Below are 18,857 nucleotides of genomic sequence, written 5' to 3'. Positions count from 1 at the left end.
ATTAAATGTAAAATAATTCCCTAAAAAGTGGTCACTTCCAGGTTAACCCAAGTTGAAGAATGCTACTTCTCTTGGTTGCTGGCTGCTTCGTGCTGTTCGATCCTGCCTTCACTGCTGCTAGGCCTTCTCTTGGCTACCTATTTATGGGTTGGATTCCTCTGCCTGTGGGCGTATTATTCAGGTCGTGCGCTGGCTGGTGTGCATTAAACCCATGATTTAACCTTATAATTAAGATTCTTCTTTCATACATGTGGGTGTCCACAAGTGCCTTGTCTGCTGCCCATCTAGATCTGCTGTCTGCCCAGAACCAGTCATCACATGTCTGGCCTATATATGTCGTGCAGTTGGGCCAGCCTGCAGTTACATCACAGTCTCCCCCACTAAGACAGCAGCTGCCCTCAGCTGCCTTGTCTCCAAAAGGTTGCAACACACTTAAAACTCCAATCAAAACGCATCCAAGTCACGGGATGTTAAGATCACCGTGAGGTCACTTTGCGTCCAGTTCTGAAGCCAACCTTCTGCCTCATCAACACCAGGACTTAAGATTGGATCTCCCAATGAAATTTCCAGATGGAATCTCCAGTCAAACACCACTGGATGAAAAACTTGCCACTGGCCGCCCAACACCTCCTGATGAAGTAGCGGCCATTGAGACGAGAATCCTCCTTAAAAAGCTTACACTCAAACACCTTTCGTTGAGAACTCTCCTCACGGAAGTCAGTGAAACCGATGGATTAACCATTGCAACTAAGACGATCACATCCATCTGAGTTTACTACAAGCTCCTATGGATCACAGAAATTCCTTTTGTACAATGTCAAGCAGTCTTGTGGGTTAAAAAAATTCTCTAGATATCAGCTATTTGCAAAACTGTCGATTGGTAATCCCCTTGTATTTCCTTGGGCCTGATTGTCATATGCGCTTGGGAAGCCAGTTTGGAGAAGGGCTCTACCATCTACTTTATCAGGGCATGGCTCAGCTGTATTTTCTCTGATAGCATATGAGACAAAGCTGCCAACTGGTCCTCGAAAGCCATGATGAAAAACTTGAAAACTTGGAATTAGCAAGCTACCCAAAACAGACTATTCCTAAACCCTAACAATTAGGCAACCAACACACAGATGGAATGTTGGGAAAGAAAATTTTGCTAGGTTTAAGCTCTATTACCAACCCTACTACTACTGGGGCTATGATTTTGTTAGGTGAGAGAGAACATCGGAAGTCCTGCAAATACAATTCAAACCCGAGAGACTACTTTAATATGCATTACTGAAATTATTATTTACGAAGATTGTCAGGACGATAAATGTAAAAATTCCTCGAAAGGTGATCACTTGCAAGGGTAACCTAAGTTGAAGAAGAATGCTGCTTCCTGCTTTGCTGCATGCCAGGCCCTAGCTGATTGACTGATGATTATGAGGGGAGGGAAGCAAACTATTTACAGGCAAGATTCTCTTGGTCATGTGCTAATTGGCTTGCAATAATCCCACAATTTAACCTTATAATTTGTCTCAATTGGGGTTGGACACATTTTGAGGATTTGCATCAGATATACACATTTCTCTTGTACTTTTATTTATCTGTAGTATAGGATTAGGTGTAAGATTTTAGTGTGTGTTTAATCATCTCTGTTAACAGTTTCACCTGACTAGTTTCCTTACAATTGTTCTAAAAGATTTGATAACTGTGAAGGCACTAAATAAAAGCATTCTGTAATTGGCAGGTATCTTGTGATGCTTCGCAAGGCAGCTACTGAAAGTATTGTTGTCCAGCTAACGAATATGTACGATCATTTTTTTGTTTGCATTGGCGAAGCAAAGGCAAAAGTTACAGCAGCTCGTTTACCTTATTTTGATGGAGACTATTGGCCGGGGGCAGCTGAGGATATGATCATGCAATTACAAGAGGAGGAAATCGGGCGCAGACAACAAAAGAAGGGGAAGACAAAAAAGACGGTGACCAAGAGAGCTACCAAGGCTGCCTCACAGGCTGAGTTAGCAAGCAATGCTTCCAAAGACCTGCAGCTAATGCACAAGGTAATTGTATGTGGATGCTCTAGGTGGACATGTGCAAACTCTTTCAAGCATTGTGTGTCATGCAGATTAAGGCCTTAAGCTCTACTCACTGTATTATCACGATGTAGGTGCCATCCGCCTGACCAATTGCAATGCTTTTGCAGCTGGGAGAGACAATATATCCAATGAAAGAGGATTTTATAATGGTTCATTTGCAGTTTGCCTGTACTCATTGCTGCAGCTTCATCATTTCTGGCCGTCGATGGACTTGCAGACAGTGTAAAAATTTTCATATATGTGAGCGGTATGTCATCTTTTATGGTCCTGGACTGTTCACTCGGTGCACATGGTCAAATTTAAAGCTTTTTTTTTTCAATGTCATATTTACATTTTTTCCAGCTTCGACACATAATCAAATGGTAGATGCACGGCAGGGGAGCCCGGCTCTGGGCAGTTGAGTGAGTTGTTGGACAGGTAAAATAGTTAGTGTGCTCTAGCACGTAGCAATCCAAGAAGCACAGGGTGGACAGCTAATGGCTACACCCATCTACACCCAACAGAGCCCAGGCAGCTAGGGCCAGCACAAGACACCACCCTGTTTACATAGGGCAGCCGTGAAGCTTGTGACTGATCGCATCTCCTGCAAATTTGCAGCCCTAGCATTGGAGCAAGCCTTTTAAAGGAGCCACCCCTCCCACCCATTCTGGCTGCTTTTCATTGATCTTCTTATAGTCGACACAAACCCTAAGTTTACCATTCTTTTTGGGTACAACAACTGTAGGGAACAGCCATAAACTACTTGAACCTCCGAAATAAACCCAGATTTTAAGAGATTGTCTCTCTCTTCCTTGACCTTCAGTATGTACCTATGCAAAGACATCCTTGAGGATCCCCAAGCGTGTGTTTCTCGAGACTGCTGCTTGCTCGGCATTTTTACTTATCTTTTTCCTTTGTTTGATTCTTGGAATCGTTCAAGGTATATCTTCCTTTGCGTCTCTTGCTGCTTTAGATCAGCTGCCACTGTGTACAAACCATCTCTCCGACCATTGTATCCAACGCCAACACTTTTGGGGCGGGCGGGAGGGGGGGGGGGCGCGCTCGTCAATGGGCACACATGGGAGCTTGAGTTTCCTACCTCTCTATCATATTTCTGACTATACACATGTGGAGAAACACCATGGAAGGGTTGGTATAGCTCCTTGTGTGTGTTCCAAGCATGGTTTAGTACGTGGAAGGACTCCATGGAAGGATTGAGATCTTGGTGTGAGCTCCTGGCATGGTTTGTTACATGTGGAAGGGCTCCATGGAAGGATTGATATCTTGGTGTGAGTTCCTGGCATGGCTCAGTACATGTGGAAGGGCTTCATGGAAGGGTAGATACCCTGGTGAGAGTTCCTTGCATGCTGATGAAGTCTCATGGAAGGATCGACACCTTGGTGAGCATTCTTTGTACCTGTATGGGCAATGCTCGAGACCAGTTCTATACAAGATGAATAAGTTGGGAGATGGACTCCAGAATATTGTGTATAAAGCATTTGTGCATGTTTTGACATGCATGAACGACTGTCTTAGCTGCCTGGACAATGCCTGATATTTTTGCTTGTGATTGTCCATGGGCTCTGGGATGCCTGGAAACCCTGTGGACGCGTGTGTGCACACCTGTTTGGGACGGAGGGAGTGGTCTTATGTGTTTTGCAGGTAAGTGAGGGCTGATTTAAAGCTGATTGCTTGCTTCCATAGCTGCCAGAGGCAGAAGTGATTCTTTCCTCTCTCTCTCTCTCTCTCTCTCTCTCTCTCTCTCTCAGCAGATGACTACTCCTGGCTCCTCTACAAGGCTGGCCGACTGCTGTACAGCAGATTTCAGGGCTGAGTTTTGATGCTTCAAAGGCTCTGGGTTCAAGGCAAACAACAAGGCATCCATCTCATCTCTTGGGGTGACCTGTACAACATGTTTGTGGGCTGAAAACAGTGCTGTTCAGTCCAATTCAGCAAGGTTTTTCACGACAAATTCGAAGGCAAACAATATCTAAACCTGCGTGAAGCCTGTGGCTCTAAGGGTGGAACCTTCGGGTGGCCAGAGCTAGGGTTTTCATGGCTGGTTATTCGGGACAGCACTACTGCTAGAGGGTGTGATCACGTACTAGAGTATGGCTATGCCCGAAGAACTCTTGGAAGGCTGAGATTGAGGCCTCAGGCAACTATTTTATTTGTTTTCATCATATTTTGGATGTATGTGGCGCCAGCATGTAGAGTGTTTACTCTCTGGCACCCATTCTCTTGTACTGGAACACTCTGTTGGAAGTAAAGATACCTCGGGTGGGGGGGCTCGCTTCAGCCCTTAGTGCTGTCTTGTGTAGGTTTCTCATATTGTTGTTTCAGTGGTTTCAAAGCATGATTATGTATTGTCAGATGCCTATGTATTATGCCATGATGTTATTTATGGGATAAGATTTTCTGTGCACACGTTTCCGTATTGTGATACTCTTCTCCAGACTCATTGGAGTCAACCCAAGGATACCCCACAAAAAGGCCCAGTGTAGTGAGGCATTGCTTTCGAAAGTTACCTACTTCAAATTCACTTCAACTTTGCCTTGCCTTATTGTAATTTTAGCTTTGGCCTATCCTTATGTGGATATAGCTTCTGGTCTTTCTTGAACAAGGGTGAACAATTCATGCGTGATATAAAGACTTGTGATTATATGAATATGTCTACCAATGACATAGGATGTTGTGCATAGTGTTTTCCATCTCATCACTACGACCTTTTTGGATGCATTATAATTTATATCGCCCATTTTCCTCTACTTTGAAATCTAATTTGTTAGTGAGTTTTGGTGGCATGTCACATGCACACCTTAATCTGGTGCCACGTACACATGATTATTTCTTGCAGCTGCCTTAGAGGCAAAGTTACAGGCCGTGTATGGGCTGTTTGTAGCAGTTTTGATAACAGCCCTATAGGTACCGAGGACATGCACCAATGGTTGTGACAAGTATTGGGCACAATATGAATACATTTCGTGACGTTTTGATTACTTTCTATGGCCTATGAAGGGTTGGCTGACTTGAATACGACTTGTTATCAAGATCCCTATAAAAAGGCTGGTCATGGGTCATTTGTAGACAATGTGAGGCAGTTGTAGAGCCAAGAGCAAGGGAATGCTATCACTAGCTGAGTACACCTCCAAATTAGCATTTTCCATTAACATGTAGATGAGAAAGTAAGCATCAGTACATGCATAGCATTCAAGGCTCAAATTTCATTTAGTTACGTGATTAGCATCAATCTCTCTTGCTTAGGGTTAATCATCATCAATCAAACTGCCACATAGTAAGCGTGTTACATTGGTGTCAGAGCCTAGGGCAGTCCTTAGGTAGCATTTTTGCATGCTGAATTAGGGTTTGCGTTTTATAGTTTGCATGCCAAAATTAGGGATTCCCTATTTTGCATTGGATCAGCGATTGCAACAGTATTTTCAGTCCCAATTCGAGTGTGCGAAGTTGAAAAGTGAATTGAGGTTTGCGTTTTTGCATCGACAAACAAATTAGGGTTTTCATTTTTATTAGCATTGTTCATGTGCATTAGGTTTCCATGCATAGGTCTTGCATGTAGCTTTAGTTTTGCATGCAGACTAGGTCAAGCCAAGGTAGGCAAGCAATCCATGAAGGTGTGCGTTTCTCTCTCTCAGAAAATATGGCAGACATAGAATATGTTATCACGGGGAAGTCTTATTCGTGGCGGCAGTTAGAGGCTTTAAAGAAAGAGATCAAACATGGGTTCTTCTTTATGCAAGAATTCGAGTTGCCTGAAGATCTACAAGAGATGTGGGATTATAAGTTGGCTGAATGTCAGAGAGATTAAAAAACAAGTTGTAGTCCGTAGGGACCGAGGACAAAGGTATGAAAGTGGAGATACATGTTACATGGCACTAGCGATTTGTCTTTTTATTTTTGTGGTACAAGGGATCATTCCAAAAGGGTCTTTAGAGGAGATGTAATTTCTTAGAACATTGTGTTACCCCATGGATAATAAACCCCCCCTTTCACACACACACACACACACACACACACCCCCCCACCCCCCCTTCCCCTGGGAAAAAAAAATCCTTATAGGGATGCTAGTGGATTTAGTAGATTTTTCAAGATGCCTCATGCATGTGTATTGTAGTAAACTAGACATTGTGTAATATTTTTGGTCTCAGGGGCCAATTTGGGCCCCACAAGATGTTAATACAACTCTTTTTCTCTCTCAAAAAGATAATCATGCATGTGCTTGGTCTTTCTGGTGAGTACGAGCTTGCATTTAGTGAATTGCAACTTGTATATTAGTTGCTTGTCTAGATACTAACATAGGTATCGGATTTTCAGGTGTTATGATGCAGAACAGAAGCTTGATGAGCGAGACAGGCATCCCATCAATAGTAAAGAGTTGCATCCTTTATTTCCAGTAAGTGGTTTTGGTGTCTTAGTGTGGTTTTTTCAAAGAATGATATTTGCATTTATTTGTGTATATGTACTGAAAGAAAGGTAATGTAGTTACCATATTAATCCATGATCAGGATACGCAGCAGAGAGGACTAGAATACTTGCACAATTCACAAGCACACATAGATACCTAACTATATCATATTTCTGTATGAAAGTTCTATATACAAGCTGACTGAATATGAAGAGATAACTAAAATTTGTACTGTAGACAACTTCATGGATAAACAATGTTGCCACTGGTTGGGGAGGGCCAAAGAAGCTTGCTGATGAGGAGTGGCTGTACTTAAGCACTTGTGGCTGCCCACAATCTGAAGATGAGAGGGGAAGTGGCAAGAATGAAGAATGAGGGGGTTGGGTTTCCTTTTCATAGATGCTGAATATTTTTGAAGGACAAACTTATGTAGTCGGCTAGGTCATTTCTTCCTATTAAAAATCCTTATGTGCTCTAATCTCTTGGCCAAACCAAACAATATATACCAGGGTGGAGGCACTTTTCTATCACTTGTGGCCATTTGCAACACTTCTTATTTCCCGAACTACTATGCCTGTCTCTAAACTATGATCAGATGAGGAACGACGGAATAGGCATGTGGCTATTTATAGGAGGATGCCGACCTGGAGTGAGGTGTGTTATGTTCTCTTCCCATTAAGACTACAACCATCCTAATAAGCTGTAAAGCTTCCAAATAGGGAGTGGACAAAAGACGATTCTACCTATACTTTTTGGCCATGCATGCTCAAACCACACCACACTCCGTGGGATTGTGTAGTTCTGAGTGTCTCCGGCTCCTCAGGATGATACACAAGTAGTCAAGCAGGTAGCAACATAGCATACACATACTCAGGCATAAATCCAGAGTCACACTCTCTTATGCTAGTGCAACACGCTCAGGTGAAAATCTCCGTTCACAATGCTTGTACGAGCTCGTCTAACACTAGATCCAGGAATTGTACCACTTGATCCTGAGGACCTGGGAGTCTTATCACTTGGTCCTCCTACTAGCATGGATTTGGGAATCGTACCGCTTGATCTATCTTGTCACCTAGCTCCCGCAATAGTACCACTAGAGTATCTAGCTCCCCATTGGAGGTAACACACCTGGACTCTTGGGATCGTACCGCTTGAGTCTACTAATGTAAACATATCCATGGATAAATTGGCCACAAAGAACTTTTGTTAAAAAAATAAAAATTAAAAAAATAAAAATTATTACATAGATAATCGGGGACTAGTCTAAAATGGTGACATCCCCATCGGCTTCTAAACGGTTGTCCTCAACTGACAAGCCTCTAGATATGCTTCAAGGCTTTGTGGGTAATTCTCATCCACCTTGCAATGGCTGGCCTACCAAAGCATTGTACTTGGTTAGTGAACACCACTTCTATCACATCAATCTAAGCATCATTGAGTCGTGCAATACTCTTTTCTTTGAGCATTGTCTCTCTCTCTCTCTCTTTATATGGGTGCATACACCATGGATCTCTTTGATCCCCTATAGCTAGGCTTGTACCTGTGCAAACAATTGGTATCAGAGCCTCGTCTACGATTATTGGTGCCTCCATTGATACTATCTAGTATTTGACACTCAGTGTCATCAACACGACATTTTCCCCAATGTAGTTGACAGCTTGCGTCGCCACTTGTTGGCATCTTAGTCCATAGCTGTTGTAGTTGCTCTAAGCATTGTGGTTTCCGTCCACTGGTGCTAGCTCGTCTTTACCTGTATTGGTCGATCTTTGAGCTTTTGAAAAGGTTCCCTCTTCAAGTGCAATCCATTTAAAAACAACAAACGTTCGGTAGTATGAGCACAAGGCAAGAAAGCTTTGTACCTCGTGTAGTGACTTTGATAGTGGCCGATCTCGAATGGCTTGGATCTTTGCGGGATCCATCCGAACTCTAGCCTTTGATACAATATGGCCTAGATAATGGATCTTTGAAAGAAAGAACTCTTCTTGGCATTGTCGTAGAGCTTATGCTTGTGGATCTCTTGAAACACAATATCCAGATGAGCTCTATGCTCTTCCTCATTCTTGGAAAACACCAAGATGTCATCATCAAAGGTGCCAGTAAACTTCCGATGCACACTCGAAAGATTTCATTCATCATGTGGTTGAAGAGACCATACAATCCAAAAGCACTCCGAAAGGCTGTCTTATGAATATACCATGACCTTATGATATCCGCTCTTCAAGTCAATCATCTCCCCAAGCCTTGCAGACTTGTCAATCCTGTGGTGCATGGGCGGTGTCCCCTTGTATATGGGAAATTACATTCACACGGGGTTGATTCTTGCTAGGATTGTTGTGCGGGTTCTCTGTGTCGGGGCAAAGCTTGGCTTTGTGGTCCTTGCTACCATGTTTAAAACACTTGCCTTCCAAGAAATAGGCATGCTTTTGTTCATCAAATAAGCCATAGCTAGAACAAGTACTCCCCGGCTTCTTTTGAAAAGGAAAATTTGACTTCTTCTAGTCCTTGGAATCCTCCTACAGTGGCTGTCCACTAATGTGCTTAGGCAGGACAGCCTTGACCCACATCTAGAGCACTCATCAACTCTCACACGTGCACATACATAGGCACAAGGAACGGGAAAGGTGGACTCGCCTCCCAACCATAGGTTTGCCTCTTCGAGCCATCTTGGAGCTTGGGATAGAGATGCATGCACCACCTTGACAATAGGTCTATAGATCTCTAGATCACTTCATAACTAGTCTACCACCGTGTGTGTTCCTTATCACAATGGTATCAGTCTAGAGGTAGACCCATGCTCCATGAAGCGCTCTTCCTCTACTTGACAGGTTCTACCCTTTATGAGTTTCTTGATTTCAGGATCTTGCAGAAGACCGTGCATCTGGCAATCACTAGCTTGCAACTCTCTCAGCAAATTCTCTACATTAGGAACTTTGTTCCCACGACCAACTACTTGTTCTTGTGGTGCAACCTGCCATAAAATGTAACCGTTATAAAATAATGAAGAAAAATTTATGTTTGGACCATCTTCCAACCAAAAAAGTGAGGAAGCAAGGCTGTGATACCAATGTGACATGGGTAGGGTGTTTAAAGGAACTTTACTCGACTATTAAGCAAGAGATCAATACATTATGACAGATTATAAACCATTCATTCAATCACATTACATCACAAGAAAATATCATAATGAGATACTAGACACCATACTCAACTGGAATGGCCAACCCCCCCTTTTTTGGTAATGATAATTAATTAGGAGTTCTCTAGTACAAGCACCGGAGCATCCTAAAGGATAACCAGATTCCACATGGAAAGCAAAAGCAAACATAAATAGTGGCCCCAGAAAGACAATGCTTTTCTAGTAACAACCCTTGTCTCCCCATGGAGTAGGTGACACAGTGCTCATGCCAAGGCTCTTGGTGTCTTGCATGGTGTGTTTCTTCACTGTGTGTGCGTGTACACACACACACGCACACATGTTTTTTTTAATAGTAATTCTTGTATTACTAGTGGGAAACCTCATTGCGAGGTTGAAATCCACAAAACCCACAAACAAAACATCATGATACAATTGAGGTCCTTATATAGGGCCCATGGAATTGATTGCCTAGAAGCAGTCAAAGAAAGCCATGTATTCTTGGTCGTCTATTTGTTGCAAGTTTCGGCAACCATGTAGAGACTGTCTGAAATTGGCCTTCAAAAACTTGATGGGCGGTGAAACAAACACTCGCACACTTCAACACTTCAACACCTTTGAGGACCTGGAAAAGGAAAACAAACAGGGGGAGCTAGAGTGCTCGTGCAAAAAGTACATAGACACCAGTTGGCCCCAAATCGCAGTGGCGCCCCTTGTGGTATTTCTTTAATTTAATCAAATTTGAGTCCAAAGTACAACTTGTAGAATCCTCCGCCAACAGGATCTCTTGTTGTTTCACCCAGGACTTCCAAATGAGAACTCTCGTTATTACAGCACAGTATACCATAGAGAAGGCACACCTGTACAACACCTCCTTGCTTTCCAAAGGTCTTCTCCATCTCTACCATGGATCCTTCAAACCTTTTCCCAAACAGCGGTAGGGCTATACCATACCATATGTCCTTCCCTATAGCCACAGCTTGCATGTAACCTCGAGAAAACTATAACCTGTTCACATGAATCCAAAGACATGTTTTCCACATGAAACCAAAGACCTGTATCCGATAAACCAAAGACTTGTATCCCATAAACCGTAGGCCTGTTTCCTCGAAACCAAAGTCGTGTTTCCTCTCGAAGACCAATGTCCTGTTTCCATGATACACCATCCAATCACGGTGCCAAAACCAAGATTGTTTTCTACAGCAGTACCCTGTGCTTTTTCCATAACCCAGAGAGAGAAAGATAGAGGACGTGTCAAGCAACCCTTGAATACACATAGGTTCAAGACGAAGAGGAACAACACATCTCTTCCATGAACATCCTCCCATGCATCTTAGCTTGATCTTCTGTATCCCAATCTCTTCAACAAGGCGTGCAACCCACTATGAGAGAGAGAAATCGGTGGCCGCCGGCTGTCCCCACGTGTGTGCTTCTATTCAGTCCTGTGGCAGGTCGCCCCTTTCTAAAAGAGAGAGAGAGAGAGCGAAACTCTGCCTGCAGCTCTGTGTGCCACCTTCTGCAGCAGCCTGCAACCCTGTGCCGCCTTCCCCCAAAGAGAAAGAGAAAGTGTAGTCTAGTATGCTGTTCAGCCCGTGTGAGCACCGCCTAGAGACTGCTCATCATGAAAAAGCCAGCCCCTTTGTGTGCCCACGTATACTGCAATCCCTGGCTGCAGCCCGGCTCCTATTGCACAAAAGAAGCTGCAGCGCAGCCCGCCAGCCTGTTGCCAAGAAAAGCCCATAAAAGGTCCTGCGCTGAAGCTCTGTGTGTCGCTTGTGCTCTTTGGTGGTGACCAGCCATACAAGGAGAAGAAGTGCCCGCACACACCACACCCCGTCGACTCCATCACCCTTCCCTTAATAAGGAGGCGCCTCCACCCGCTTTTCTCCAAAAAGCTAAGACTAATAGCAAAAATGCATCCTCCCAAAAATATTATTTTAAATCGTCAAAGGTTATAAAACCTTATAAACTTAAATCCTTTTGTGCCCTTCACAATTGGGGCTGTCCACACATGGGTTTCCTTCTCAATTCCAAACTGATGCCATTCACACTGTCCACCATGTCCCCGTGCCCACCTGCATACTGTCCAGAGAGAAACACAGGGTCGTAACACTGTCTCAACAAGCGTTGGAAGTAGGTGTATTGATCCAAAGGAACGCGTCCAAAATGCATCTGATTTCTATTTTTCCATATTGTCCACAATTGTAATGGAGTAGCGATTTTGATACTTAGCTTGGGTTTATGGTTATAAGCCAAGGTATGGTAGCTCCAGGCTCCAATGTACATTCCAAAAGTCATATGATAAAAGATACAAATGAGGGTCCATGAGCCCCTTTTATACTGACCATAAACCTAAGCTAACTATTAAAGTTGCTACTCCTTTACAACAATGTCCAAAAAGTAGTCCACACAAAAAGAATACCCCGAAGTTAGTATATCGTTGTGAAAAGCCAGAATGTCTTCCCAAAATGAGCTCTCGGGAATCATGTGCGAAGATGCCCTGAGAGTCTATCCAAGAGGGCATGAGAGGAATTACAATACCATAGCAAATGAGGCACTGTCTCATCGCGTAGCATGCAACGGTGACATCTTGCCATAGTGATGTGCCTCTTTTCCAAAAATACACCGACAGGCAGAACTCCCACAATGCATCTCCAAAGGAATAGTCTTTCTGTTAGTGGCAAACCATTTTTGCATATGCTCCTCAAACAACCACCCCACCATGTATCTGTTTTGTGCATTGTCCAAAGCGCATTAGCATGATCCGCAATCCAAGGAGGAGTAAGCATTTTGATATAGACCCTTTTAGCTGTTAGTTCATGTAACCTTGTAGCTTGAGGTGGAGCAACCCGCGAGTCCTTGAAACGCTCCTCATGATTCAGTGGAGGCATTGGTTGAAGAGGCTGAAAGAGGGTGCGTATGAGATGCCATAGAGGCCTGTAGTGCATGCCTAAGCCATACCTCTAGGTTGCTTTTGGGAAGGAGATAACATAGCCTTCATCATTGACCACATCCACCATGAAATGTACACCCTTTTGTGATAGGAAGAAAGCTTTCAGTGGTTCAAGAAGGCCTAAAGGCTAATAGAGCACGAAAGAGCCACACACACACACACACACACGCACATGCACCCACACATTCATTTATATATGTGGGTGCGTGTGTAGCTTGTACGACAATTCAGAAGAGGAGGCACACTCCATTCACAATGCGTGCACCATCATGAACTCATCTAACATTGGATTTGAGAGTCGTACCACTTGACTCCTGGAATAGTACCACTTGAGCCTGTAGCTCCCCACTGGCGCTTACACACCTAGACTCTGGGGATCATACCACTTGGGTCTACTAGTGTAAACATATCCATGGATAAACTGGCCACAAATACCTTTCATCAACAAAATAAAAATTTATAGAGATACTCGGGGACTAATCAAAATGACAAGTGCTATTGTACAAGGGAAGAAGAGAGATGGATGCAGTGATGTCTGGGAGGACGATCACTGATGCTTTTAGCAAAGGTGTGTATATGTTGACTATGGGGGGCTTCGTCTCTCTTATAATGGATGAAAGGTGTGAAAAGCGAAAAGCTTGAAATCATTTGTTGTTAACTTGTATCAAGTTTGACAAAAGATAGTGGCTTTTGACATGGAAGAAGAGAAATGATACATATGGGATTTTGCATTTTGAGCAAGAAGACTGAACTACAATAATATTTTCAAAGATAATTCTTATGTTTAAATGGGAGGGAATGCCATGTTTGTCTTTTTTGATTTCTAAGTTGTACATGTATACATCGAACATAGTGAATAACATGGAGTGCTTAATAATAATGTGGCTTTTTCTATGTTAAGTTCTCATATACTTCTCTGTGACTACATGTGTTTGGGCAATACAGGTAGAGTTAGTCGATGCTTTGCATGACACAAAAGATAAAGACGAGATCATGGAAAGTGAGTTTTTTGACACTCGACAAGCTTTTCTAAGCCTTTGTCAGGGGAACCATTATCAGTATGACACCTTGCGGCGAGCCAAGCACTCCTCTATGATGGTGCTATATCATTTACATAATCCAACGGCTCCAGCTTTTGTTACTACCTGCAATATGTGTCACCGTGATATCGAGACAGGCCAAGGGTGGCGCTGTGAAACATGTCCTGATTTTGATCTTTGCAATTCATGCTATTCCAAAGATGATTCAATCAAGCATCCACACAAGCTGTCACCCCACCCATCCGCTGCAGAACGTGAGACCCAAAGCAAGGAGGCCAGGCAACAACGAGTTTTACAGGTATAAATACTAATGCTTGGCCTTGTTCGCTGAGTTATACAAGGGTGTAAATGGGCAGATTGAGTAGATTTAGAATCACGGAAGGAAATCTTAATGTGCATATGAAAGTGCACACTTGTAGGATTGATTGCATAAGTTTCATGTCCTAGATATTCTATAGCAATTCTTACCTCTTTATGCATGCAACCCCTGCGCCCCCCCCACCCCCCAACACACACACACACACACACACACACAAAAAAAAAAAAAAAAAGCAAAAGAAAAAAGGAAAAAAACCCAACCCATATCCACCTTTCTCCTTTCTCTCATTTTCATATCTTCTAATACACGCTATTAGCCAACCACTGCCACCTCCTTTCCTTCAGCCTCAAAACCTCTATTAGCACTCTATTCACACTTCCTTCAAGACTGTCACTTACCATAACTATCACCTTCTCCATATTTCAAGCTCACACCCTAATGGCATTCATCAGTACTACTTAGCTGTGCAACAGAGCTTTTTAATCCACCAAAGGTACCATCCCCAGAAGGGATGGTATGATGAGGTATGCTAGGCAAACAGAAAGATGCATTATCCACATGCCCGCTGATATGCAGAGATGGACTCCATACATTTTGCTAGACACAAGAAATGAGAGTTCATGGCAAAAAAACGGCCAAGAGCAGGAACTCTAAAGTCTTTTGGCTTTGTCTTTGGGAAAATTGACCAGCCTTCCCTCTCATCGACATCCATATGGCAAGCCTGTAGAGAAACTTTCCTAAATGCAGCCAACCAATCCACCATTGATATCACAGATGCACCTGGACTTATAAATCCACCCTCTTTACCACTGAATAGTTACCAATGAAACATGCACACAAAGAATTAGGGTTGCTGACCTATATACAGGGTTCCATCTCTCAACTAGCTTTTGCCTGAAAAAGTCAATACACATTTGTTCCAAGGGCCTTTTGGAGGCACTGGCAAGTTTACCTCCCTTGTGTAGTATGTCTGAGTGTGAGGCTAGACCAACATGACCAACACTCCCTATACTCTTAGCACTTAAATTGTGGGGCCGCTCTGTTGAAGCCGAGCTGAGAGTGTCCCCTCCCCCTTCCTCGACATCGCCTCTGCTCTCACTGTGCGGCGCCCTCACTCCCAGTGTCACTTCGCGCTGCCCCACCTCTTGGCCCTCATTGCGCTGGACCTTCAAATCACTTCGCGCTGCCCTCACCTCTTCACCAGCATCACCTTCGCCCTCACTGTGCTGCGCTCCAACTCTGCTGTATCCCCTGCTTCCCTGCCCGATCCACAGTTCCCTCCACCGTGCAAGGCGTTCAACCCTCACTGTCCTTCCTTTTCTTTGCACAGCAGTTTCGGGGCTGTATTTGCTTGGCACCATTAAGCCGCATCTGGTCCTTTCCCCTCAGGAGGACTCCATGGCCACTCTGTCATCCCCAACTGATGCAGTCCCCCAGTGCTTTTTATACGATGTGGACTTTCAGCTCCTCGCCGCCTCAGTCACTTAGTTGTAGGCCCATACGGCAGCCATCCAGCGAGGGGGCAGTCTTGTGACCTCCTGCATGCATGCAGCCCGGTAGGCGACCAAGGCGAGATAACGGACATCCAGTTTTGGGCAAAGGGTACACCAGGCTGGTAGAGTTCGACACGGCTGCCCTTGCCGAGAGTGTCCTTGTGTGTAGAGCCCGATTCTTGTTCGGGAGGGCACTCTCCTCTTAGGGCCGAACTGTAAAGAGGCTTGCAGGAAACTCCGAGAACATCACCCTGCCACACCTATCACCTCGCCGGATACATGGCGGGTCATGGATGGAGATTTGGTGATGACCATAAAAGCCCCTAGACAACCTCATCAAACGGATCAGGCAACACACATTGCCAACATCAGGGATACTCTGACCAACACGCCATCAAAAATCTACAATGAAGAGGGCACTTCAGCTACATCGTGCCAAACGTCCCATCCATTTGATGAAGAGGCCATCTATAATAAGCTGATGATGCAATTGCAAATCTAATAGTGGTCGTCTTTACAAACGGAGAATATATTTTATCATCATCCTCACCGTATGTTTGGGAAAAACCCTTGGCACATAGCCTAGCTATGTATCAATCAGACATATGCCTTATTGCAACTTCCCAGTTCACCTTCTATTTCTTTGGTGTTATACCTCTTGGGAAGAACTCAATGTATCTCCTACTATAAATTGTGCAACATTGTAGTTTCTTGGTCTCATGAGTCATTTTGGCCTCAAGTAGACGTTAAATGTAACAGGCGGAAGCTTACAAATAGGATTATACTTTGATAATGAATATTCAGTGCCTTAGTTCCTGACGATTGCACAATGTAGCGGAGATAAGAGAGAGAGAGAGAGAGAGAGAGAGAGAGAGAGAGAGAGAGAGAGAGAAGAACAATAAAGACAAGATACACCCGATGGGGTCCCAAATACCCTCTAAATGGCCCCCACCAAGGATTGGTGTATTTGCTTTATTGAATGATGAGAAAAAGACCGACTTCTTGATGATCTTTCTTGGCTATAAACATGCAGCCTAGCCTGAAGATGATCTGGTTCTGACCTTCAAGTTCCCTTGACTGGAGTTTTCCCTCTGGCTGTCCTGGCCCTTGGATCACTTCAGCACTATGTGAAATATGAGATGAGTCAGGCCTTTTGCCAATCTATGCTTTTATAGGCACAAAAGGGCTGGTTGGTTTGCTCATATAACCCTGTCAGCTTGTTTATTTATCCTCCACGACCTGTTTTTCTCAGCGCTTTAATAGGCGCCTTTTCCAATATGTTGGCCGCCTATGTGCTGGCCCTCCATGGCCTGGCTAACTGGCTGTGAGGGCCTCATCAGCTGGCCAACTGGCCGCCCAGGCCAACCGCCAGTCCATGCCTACTAGGGGCTGGCCGACTGGGCCCTTGCCTGAGGCTGGCCATCAAGGCCTATGCCCTCTAAGGGATGGCCACAATGCTTAGAGCTTCTTGTGGGCCAATGTCATGGCCCATGGGCTGTCCTAGGTAGCCCAAGTGTGGGGCAGCATGGGTAACCCTTGCCCCCACGCTCTATGCAATTCTACATGCAACTACATATCAATGCCCATAACACCTGTCATCATTCCAGAGGGTGACTCACAATACAGATTGGCACTGCTTCATGTGCGGGACTTGCATAACTAACCCTGGACTAGCAGTACGGACTGGCATTGCTTCATGTGCGGGACTTGCACACCTGACTAAGACCATGTACGGTACTTGTACACCTGACCCTGGCCGCTTAGAGTGGAACCCTGGCTGACTCATCCCGGACTCGGGCTCGCAAGGGACCAGTTTCCACTCCAGGTCCTGCACCTCCTGTATAGACATGAAAACATGGCATCCAAGTGCGGGATGCAGGTGACATCCCCTACTGCTTAGTTCTTGTGAAGCCACACCGCTTCATGTGCCCCTCGGTCTTGGAAGGTCTTGAAACTTCATGAGGAATTGTCTTTCTTTTCGGTAGGAGCCATGCTTGAAACGATGTAAGAGGATCTGTTCTGGAACCATAACTTCAGCTTCATCCACTATGTCTATGTCTGGTTCCTGTTCATTGTGGACATCGGAAAGTCCACTATAAGGCTTCAACCTACTACATGGAACATATCATGCATGGTCTAACTGGGAGGTAGCTTCAGCTTCATAGAAAACTTGTTGATCTTCTTGAGAATGGGAAAGGGTCCTTAGCTCCAAGACGATAACTTCGAGCATCACTTGCCACCTGTTTCAACCTTTGCTTCAATATCCGTAGATATACCCAATCTCCTTCCGAGAAGATCACATCTCTTCTATCCTTGTTGGCCTATCAAGTATAGGCCTTGTGCGCTTTAGCCAACATGTCTTTCACATACTCCAAGATCTCTTCGTAAGACTCTGTCAACCTCTTAGCTTCAGGCACTGAGGATGACGTCCTGGTCAAAAATGACTGGAACGGTCTTCCAAAGGAGTCCTACCAATCGTTGAAGAAAAAGAGTCATTCAACACAGCTTGGACTGAAGGCAAAAATTGTTCCCACTTACCTTGATGCTCGTGAAGATAACACTTTAGCACGTTGAAACGCCAACTGATTGTAAATCTCCATTTGGCCATCCGTTTGACTAGGACGACGTCCTAGTCAAAAATTACTCAAACAATCTTCCAAATGCTGCCTCGTATGGAGTCCTGCTAATAGCTAAAGAAAAAGAGTCATTCAACACACCTTGAACTAAAGCTAGTCCATGCCTACTAGAGGCTGGCCGACTGGGCCCTTACCTCCTAGAGGTTGGCCAACAAGGCCTATGCTCTATAAGGGATGGCTACAATGCTTAGAGCTTCTTGTGGGCCAATGTTATGGCCCATGGGCTGCCCTAGGTAGCCCAAGTGTGGGGCAGCATGGATACACCCTTGCCCCCACACTCTATGCAATTTTGCATGCAACTACATGCTCCATCAGGTGCCTTGCATCTGGCTACAAGTCCTATCGATGCCCGGAACACCTGTCATCATTCCAAAGGGTGACTAGGAGTACTATGGACTGGCACTACTTCATGTACGGGACTTGCACACCTGACCAAGACCATGTACGGGACTTGCACACTTGACCAAGACCATGTACAGGACTTGTACACCTAACCCTGGACGCTTAGAGTGGAATCCTGGCTGACCCGTCTTGGACTGGGCTCACAAGGAGCCATTTTCCACTCCACGTCCTACACCTGCTGTGCAGATGTGTCCACGTAGCATCATCCAAATCCCTATCCCTCTCTCTCAAAGGATGGCTTCATTGAGGCATCAAAATACAAACACATGTCACATGCAATGAGGATTGCCATCACTCAGTTGAGGGTATGCTCCCACAAGCTTATGACTGATTCAAGGAGAGCTGAAGGCATGTAGGTTAAGGGGACAAAGGTTTTATTAAAACCATAACTAGGAACAAAAGGTTAA

General features: G+C 44.5%; 1 protein-coding gene across 2 annotated transcripts in view; it reads left to right on the top strand.

Annotated features, from left to right (window-relative positions):
- Positions 1 to 18,857, top strand: part of LOC147617529 (histone acetyltransferase HAC1-like) — a 52,696-nt gene that overhangs the window by 21,530 nt on the left and 12,309 nt on the right. For both annotated transcript variants that reach the window (XM_086775791.1, XM_086775792.1), the window contains 4 exons: positions 1,724 to 2,036; positions 2,180 to 2,319; positions 6,384 to 6,462; positions 13,506 to 13,898. In XM_086775791.1, the coding sequence (XP_086631917.1) occupies positions 1,724 to 2,036; positions 2,180 to 2,319; positions 6,384 to 6,462; positions 13,506 to 13,898 (925 nt within the window). The remainder of the gene's footprint in view (positions 1 to 1,723; positions 2,037 to 2,179; positions 2,320 to 6,383; positions 6,463 to 13,505; positions 13,899 to 18,857) is intronic.

This window comes from Cibotium barometz, chromosome 36 (assembly GCF_041138505.1).
Source record: "Cibotium barometz isolate CiBa-2024 chromosome 36, ASM4113850v1, whole genome shotgun sequence".
Classification (NCBI taxonomy): Eukaryota; Viridiplantae; Streptophyta; class Polypodiopsida; order Cyatheales; family Cibotiaceae; genus Cibotium; species Cibotium barometz.
This window is presented reverse-complemented; position numbering and strand designations above follow the sequence as displayed.